Source organism: Rhagoletis zephyria, unplaced genomic scaffold (assembly GCF_001687245.7).
Source record: "Rhagoletis zephyria isolate East Lansing unplaced genomic scaffold, Rhagoletis_zephyria_1.1 Rzeph_scaffold_00599, whole genome shotgun sequence".
Taxonomy (NCBI): domain Eukaryota; kingdom Metazoa; phylum Arthropoda; class Insecta; order Diptera; family Tephritidae; genus Rhagoletis; species Rhagoletis zephyria.
Genome location: NW_016157683.1, coordinates 166393 through 174942, shown reverse-complemented (window position 1 = coordinate 174942; position 8550 = coordinate 166393). Strand labels below are relative to the sequence as shown.

Here is an 8550-nt window from a genome sequence, read left to right as displayed (position 1 = left end):
ACGAAAATCTTTTACCCAGGCGACGTTATGTGTGTGCTTCATATCGTCGTTTAAAGTACAAAACCGCGTATCGTCATTCTGCAAAACCGCGTAACTGACATTGGCTGCCAAAAATTGGATTTGCTCACAGAAGCTCTAGGCTCAATCCTTATCTATTCTTCCTGAAATATACTAGCCAGAAATGCGATTTCTTTATAAAAAAGATAACCATTTTGAAATATGAGTGCTTTTACGCTCTAGAAAATAATTTCTACAACTTCACATACGCGGNGTACAAAATAAAGAATGCAGCTGTGCTATCACTTCGTGCGTATCATGGAAACGCCAAATTGTGTGTATTTTAGACATTTTTTGCATCACATGCCGAAATTGTAATATTTTTTCCTTTTTTAATTGCAAGTATGTACACAGTATGCAACTATACCCGCCTTTAACCTAACTGGGAAGACGCATACATTCTTACCTAAATTTGTATATACATACGCCTAATTCTGTGCACTTGACGATTTAACAGAAAGTTGACAAATAATCAAGATTTTTATCAAGTTTAAAACTTTTCGGCATTCTTGGCATAACTTGATAAAAGTAAAAAGCTTTTACACCCTGTGCTTTTCCCCACACTATGGTGAAAATCGTAATGTAAACCGAGCTCAGCTGTTTAGTGCAAGAAACTGGAGTCCTCAAAAACGTAAGAATTTCAGTTTTATATTACTTTTATATAATATAAGCTATTTAAATATTTACAGAAAAACAAAACACGATCGTGCTACGCAGAAGCGGTTGCAGCGTTTTGTCTCATTTGTCTGCGCTAATATGGGGAAAGGAAAGAATAACCCGAAGTCGCCACAGAAAATGCAGTGCTTATGGAATCAGTTGGCGGACGAGTTGAATGCATTGAGGGGACCAACACGCACCGCAGTAAAGTGGAAAGAGGTAATTTATTTTATCTCAGTTATTATATGCTTATACATGTATGTATATGAATGTATGTACATACATATGTACATTAATATATATGAATGGATATCGTTGTTTAATGTTGCCATAATTTTAGACCCTCGGAGTTTGGAAGAGCCAATTGCGTACGCGAGCACGCAGATTAAANATACAAAATATGTTCGAAAGTTTTTCTTACATGGAAGAAAGTGCGTAACACCATCAGCAAACAATTTTTCAAAAATCATCAGGATCTTTTAGCAGTATTAAACTTGCACTTTAGAATATAAAATTAAGTAGGCTATTTATCTTTTCTATAAATTCTAATTAAAACGTTTGTACTTTTGATGAAACTTTGTTAAATTTTTCTATTTTTTGCATAAACTTTAAAGTTTCGATTTTGTTAGATGAGTCATACTTTTATAAAAAAATGCCAAATAAAATTCCTAATTAAAAACATTGTGAACATATCAGAAACATCACTGTACAATTTAGAGTTTGAGTCGAGTAGTTCATACTTCAAAAAGTATCATACATACATATGTATCAATACATACAGTGAAGCAAAATAACCTGCGACGCGACATTTTATCAAGTTTTGGTTATTTCTCTTTCGCTAGTTTAATGATTAATATTTTTGTATGAAAGTATAGCTGATTACTTAACANTGCAAAATAACCTGCGACGCGACATTTTATCAAGTTTTGGTTATTTCTCTTTGGCTAGTTTAATGATTAATATTTTTGTATGAAAGTATAGCTGATTACTTAACAAAAACCATAATTCCAAATTTCCGACTGTGTACAAAAATAATGAAAGCTTGCAAAATTTCATCAAAATTTCTAATTTTTTATCAGAATCTTTAGAAAAAATGTAGCTTTGGGGTCCATTAAATTTGAGTGAATAAGGTCAAATTTGAAGTAGCTCGGACTTAGGGTTGATTTTTTGTAATTTTTTTTTTGTTGACGGTGTCACGCATTTTTTTCCATAGACATTTCCTCGAACATTTTTTAATATGGAAGAAAAATGCGGAGCACTGTCAAAAAAAAATTGCCAAATATCAACGGCAAGTCGTAGTTACTTCCAATTTGTACCTTATTAAACTCAATTTTAATGGACTACAAAGCTGCATATTTTTTCTAAATGTGCTGATTGAAAAGTTAGAAATTTTTGGTGAAATTTGGCAGAGTTTTCATAATTTTTGCAAAAAGTCTAAAATTTGGATTTATATGTTTTTAAGTAATACTTTCATAAAAAATATTAAACATTAAACAAACTTAAGAAAAATAATTAAAACTTGCTAAAATGTCGCGTCCCAGTTTATATTTGGTTCGGTGTAAGTACTTTAGAATGATAATATAATAACTTAAGCAAAATGTAATGTGATTTCACTATAATCTTGAACTGTAAACGTAGTTCGTAACCCATTTAATTTGAGTGTAATAAAGTACTTTTGTTCAAAGTGAAGTTTTTTTTAATTTTTTTCGTGAATAAGAATTGGATTATAGTGTTGAAGTATATCTCGATCTTGTTCTCTCTCCTTCGTGGGTATACTGCGAGGAATCAAGGGAATTCATTGCCGAATCGTTATCATCTACGACATCGTTATCTACCTCCATCGCTTCAATGCCCGCTTTTGTCATTATGTTGTGAAGGATGACACAACTCGCAACAATGAGTGATGTTGTTTCGTGGCAATAATGAAGCACTCGGTACTTTAGCAAACATCTAAAGCGGGACTTGAAAACTCCGAATGCTCTTTCTATGCCGTTCCTAGCAGACGCATGCAATTTGTTGTATTTGACTTCTTTATCATGGCTCCAAAGGGTAGCCTTGATCACCAATAAGCCAAGATTCTCTTTGGTGAACAGTAGTCCTGGTATGCTGACGTATTAGTTGCTCCCGTAGGTCAGACGTTGCCCGTATCCCGGAATTATGCGTCGCCCCAGGAAATTTTGTGTTTAGGAATGTAAAGCACAAACGATGATCGCATACCTATGAAACCAAACTCATATAAATTGATTTTGTCAAAGAAATTGTAACCTACCGCTTCGACATTAATGCTGTAGAACCCCTTTCTGTTTAAATACAACCTAAGCGGGCGTTCTACATTGTTAGAAGGAGGAGCAACAATAGCGATGTGGGAGCAGTCATTTGCTCCTACAGTGCTTTTTATTCCAAACTTTCGAAAAAATCTGATAAAACACAAGATTTCAGATGACACTGTTTTTCTATAAAAGATAATTCGCTTTTAATACCCTGTTTTAATTATGGTTTCTTCCTAAATCGAACTGGGAAACTTAATTTCTCCGCCTTTAACCCTTGTAATGAGCTTTGTCACAGCCCGCAAACTTCTTGAAAAGGACGACTGGCTCATTGGCAAATTGCAATTATTTCCCACGCATTTCTGATATAATCTGTTGCCAAAAAAGTTTAATACTGCCAAGACGCGTACAGTAAGAGGCAATGAGGTATTTTGGTCATCATGCGGTTCCAAATCAATAATAAGACTCCGGCACAATTGGCGGGTCAAACGGAAGTGTTGCATGAACACGTTCTCACTCAAGGAAAATGGATCACTGGCATCCCTCAAGGACCTTATATAGCGCGAGCGGTCTCTATTTTGTTCATGTTCCTCTTCTTCCCACAATAATAGTAAAAGAAGCATTTCTTCTTCCATTTTTAATAATTAGTTAACACAATTTTGAAATGTTTGAAGCAGCTTTAAAATTTAAATTTGAATCGTTCAAAAATTTGTTTATTTGTCAAACGCATTTGACTACTTGACGATTTATCAAGAAAAAAGTTTTTTATTATTGACATAGAATACGAAACACTTGATAAATTGTCAATATTGATAAATAAACAAGTTGGCGAATTTATCAAGTGCACAGAATTAAGCTGTTAGTTCACTTTTGGGGCCGCTCCTAATCTATACTAATATATATTTTGAAAGCCGTTTTTTTCNTTGGCGAATTTATCAAGTACACAGAATTAAGCTGTTAGTTCACTTTTGGGGCCGCTCCTAATCTATACTAATATATATTTTGAAAGCCGTTTTTTTCTGTTCGCAAAGCTCGAGATCGGCTGTACCGATTTTTTTGAAATTTCGGTTATATTTTCTGGATGATCTTCTCATTGTCTTAGGCAAAGTTTAAATACTTCCCTAAAAATGTAACTGCAGGACTTTAAAAATCCTATGAATCTAACATACATGCCCACATAACAGCGCTGGTCAGAGCTGAGAGCGCTCTCTGCTGATAATTTTTACGGAATACAGCGCAAAGGAAGGGTTATGTATACATATGCATATGTGCTAATGGGCACGTTCAGAAGGCGCAACAGCTCAGTAATTGTAGCGATTGTAGATGATCGTAAAATAATTCTGATCATTTGAGACAATCTGTTGTGTGTTGTTGAATTTGGCAGCTAATGTATCAAGCCGTTCAAAAGACGCATTACAATCACTGATTTTTTTTAGTAACGGATGCGCTCAACTGCTGCGCCTTCTGAACCTACCCAAAGTTAACGTTAATGTTGATTATTTTGTTAAAATAAAATTATAGTTTAAAAAACTAAAACCTCGCTGTTATAATTTCCATTCTTACTGTCATCAGGTATGTAACTTGAGAATAGAAGTCTCTACATCGTTTAGGCGCATCAATATTACATAGCTACATCCCGAGCTAATAAAAGGTAGGTAATAAAAACAAATATGTACAGTTCATGGAGAAATAATGTAGACAATTATGTATGTATGTAGAGTCGTTTATGTTGCCACAAGGACCAACTATATAGACATATGTATGTATATAATTACGTATAAAAACCCTGCTGCTATGTTGTTTTGTACGTAAGTGAGTGCAATATTAAAAGCAGCAATGTATATCGCAAAGCTCGAGAATGGCTGAAGCGATTTTTTTTTGAAATTTCGGACGCCTGCTGCAGACGTTCAAAGGATGGCTATCGGCTAACAAAAATCTCGATATATAAAAAGTGCGTGGAACCTCGCATTCGAACCGAATTGTTCATACTCCACACTCTGGAAATGTCCATGGTAGAGTTCTGGAACTTGATATGGAGATATATGAAATCCATCGAATACTCTTGGAGAAAAATTGAAGCTATCAGAAAAGAGGGCGGGGCATCTCCCATACATACCGAATATTCATACTGCATATCTCTGGAAGTGTTCATGGTAGAGTAATGGAACGTGGTATTGGAAAAAGTGGACCTATTGGAAAAGGGGGCGTGGCAGCTCCCTTTCCAACCGAATTTTCCATACTGCATATCTCTGGAAGTATTTATGGTAGAGTATTGAAACTTGGTAAGGAGATATACGAAATCCATCGCATACTCTTGGAGTAAAATTTGAGCTACTGGAAAAGAGGGCGTGGCATCTCCCATACAAACCGAATTTTTCATACTGAATATCTCTGGAAGTGTTCATAGTAGAGTATTGGAACTTCGTATGGAGATATATGAAATCAATCCCATACTATTGGATAAACATTGGAGGTATTTGAAAAGGGCGCGTGGAACTTCCTATATAAACCGGCGATTTCGTACTGCATATTTCTGGAAGCGTTCATGGTCAAATTTTTGAACTTGGTACGGAAATATATGAAAGCAACTGGAGTTATTAGAAAAGGGGCGTGACACCTCCTATACAAACCGAATTTTTCATACTGCATATCTCTGAAAATATTCATGGTAGAGTACTGGAACTTGGTGTGGAGATATATAAAATCAATCGCATATTCTTTCAGAAAAATTGGAGATATTGGAAAAGAGGGCGTTGTACCGCGAATATTTCATACTGTATATTTCTGGAAGCGTTCACGGTAAAATTTTTGAACTTGGTACGAAAATATATGAAATCAAGCACATACTAATGGAGAAAAATTTTAGTTTTTGGAAAAAGGCGTGGCACCTCCCATATAAACCGAAATTGTCATACTATATATCTCTGGAAATGTTCACGGTAGAGTACTGGAGATATGCATAAGAAATTAATCGCATAGTCACGAAGAAAAATTCGGACCATTCCAAGAGAAGTCGTGGTACCTCCCATACCAAAAGAATTTTTCATAATAAATATCTCTAGAAGTGTTCATGGTAGAGTACTGGAACTTTATATGGGCGTGGCACCTCCCAAACAAGCAGAATTTTTCTTATTGCATATCCCTAGAACTGTTTTTGGTAGAGTAATGGAAATTGGTGTGGTGATATATGAAATTAATCGTATATTCATGGAGAAAATATGGAGCTACTGGAAAAGGGGGCATGGCACCTACCATACAAGCCGAATTTCATACGGAATATCTCTGTAAGTGTTCATGGTACAGTACTGGAACTTCGTATGGAGCTATATGAAATGGGATTCATACTCATAGAGAAAATTGGACTCTTTGAAAAGAGGGCATGGCAAAATACAAACGTACTGACTTTTACTTATCTTTGAATATGTATATAACTCTTCTGTAGGTATATTTGTGAGTGAAATCCTAAATGGCTGGAGGGATTTTAACAAAGTTTTGTGTGTGTGTTTGAGTGGGTCTCTGGATAGTTTAGTTTCACAATTTAATCATCCAGTTGGCGCTGGAGTTGAGTTATTACTAATGGTCTTTTTATGATCCGATTTGGCGAATATTCCAAACATGTATTGGAAACGGTAAAGGCAGTCCAGTTGCGAAAAAGAGCTGCCAGGTGGTGCTGAGATTGAGTTATTACTAAAAATCGACAAGTGAGAAAATGTGGCCGTAAATGTCAGACTAAATCGACCTTTTGCACCATTGAGTATATCGAACTCTCGAGTGTTACGGTTGGCCTAATAGATGTGATTTGCCAATATTATTATGCGTGAAAGCTTCAATCGAAGAAACCAGGGTTGAGTTGTGCAGTGGTAAATCTCAAATCCCCACCTGCCGAAATAGTTTAACAGCCAGTTTCATGAAAGCAATTTAATGAAAATTTATTTTTTTGATTGAATTTAATATACAAACCGACAGAAAAAATAATTTTTCCCTTAAATTGCTTTCGCGAAACTGGCTTTTAAGGTATTTCATCTCAATTTATGTATGTATATTGTATTTCTGTTGAACAAGGATACGCATTCATTTTGAAATTGGCACCAACTATAAGATAAAGTTTCTAGGGCACATTCAATATAGATCCGGATCATTGTTGCCACCAGGGAATCTTGGCCGATGAATGTGCCAGTAAAAATCGTAAATGTGGATTGTTGGAGAAACTGTTGGACCAAAATGTTTAAATTAAAAATCTAATTTTGGGCGGGACTGAGTTCGCCGTGTCTGCTAGTTAAGTATAAATTTCAACTGAGCAAAAAGGCGAGGGCAGCACCGTTCTCGTAATAGAAGTGAAACTTCTTAAAAACTACATATGTGCAGCGAAGAGAATGAGACGAATACTTATTGTATCTAATGTTGGTACCAACTTGCTACGTTTTTATCATTTTTCACATTTAATATTTTTTTAATTTAAGATTTTTTCTTTGGATATGAAGAATTGCTCATTCTTTGTCGCTTTATGGCCTTATTCATAAAAAATGAAGTAGCTTTAAAAAATGTTTATAAACTGAAAAATGTTTGAAAACGTCACTTTGTAAGACTCTTTAAACCTACTTAATTTTTTATAAATAAAGCCATTATTCTGTATACGAAAAATTAGGGCTGCTTTTCTTTATTTATTGTGAACGTTTGGAATAAACTTTTGGGTTTACTTATTCTTTATGTTCCTGATGATATGTTAACGTATGCGTATTTCAAACGCATTCTGTTTATTCTGGCGGCGAAATGGGTTTATCTGGAATGTATAAAGAAACGCGGCCTAAATGTTTCAATGGAATTGAATTCAATTTTAAATATTTGAATAAATCGTTTAGATTTAGATAGCGTTTTTAGCAATTTATTTGAGAAAAATAAAACATTTATATTTTTGTTTTGATTTTCGTTAATTTTAAATTTGATATCCTAAAATAATTGATATCAAATAAAGCACCTATTTGAGGTAAAATTTTCGATTGACGAAAGCTGAACCAGAAACACAAAATTTATGATATCAATTTAAGAACGAAAATTAGACTTATTTTTTTAACTGTCCTGGAAACTGACGGAAAATAGTTTTATTTAAGCTAAGACAGTAAAGAAGGCTAAATGTGTACTTGCATTTGTGAACCGATGGTCCAAAGGATTTTGTGATCCTTGTATCACTAAAACCCTGTTTACAACATTAGTTAGACCGATTCTGGAATACGGTTCGGTGGTTTGGAATCCAAGGTGTCAAATTTATTCAGACAAGATATAATCAATTCAAAAACAATTCTTACTTTTTGCTTTAAGAAATTTCCGTTGGGATTCTAAATATAACCTTCCGGCTTATACGAGCCGATTAAAGCTTTATAATCTTCCCACAATTGTCAGTCGCAGGGAAGTCCTTGGTACAATTTTTATGGTTAAATTAGTGATATGCTTAATTTCAAGCCCGCTAATTCTGGGGGAAGTTAGCCTTTATGTTCCCTCCCGTGTATCAATNGTCCTTGGTACAATTTTTATGGTTAAATTAGTGATATGCTTAATTTCAAGTCCGCTAATT

General features: G+C 34.6%; 1 protein-coding gene across 1 annotated transcript in view; it reads left to right on the top strand.

Annotated features, from left to right (window-relative positions):
- Positions 1 to 671: 671 nt before the first annotated feature.
- LOC108360640 (acetylcholine receptor subunit alpha-like) overlaps positions 672 to 8550 on the top strand; it is a 143711-nt gene continuing 135832 nt past the window's right edge. Inside the window, exons 1-2 of the mRNA XM_017613004.1 lie at positions 672 to 688; positions 747 to 933. Of these exons, the coding sequence (XP_017468493.1) occupies positions 814 to 933 (120 nt within the window). The 5' untranslated portion in view covers positions 672 to 688; positions 747 to 813. The remainder of the gene's footprint in view (positions 689 to 746; positions 934 to 8550) is intronic.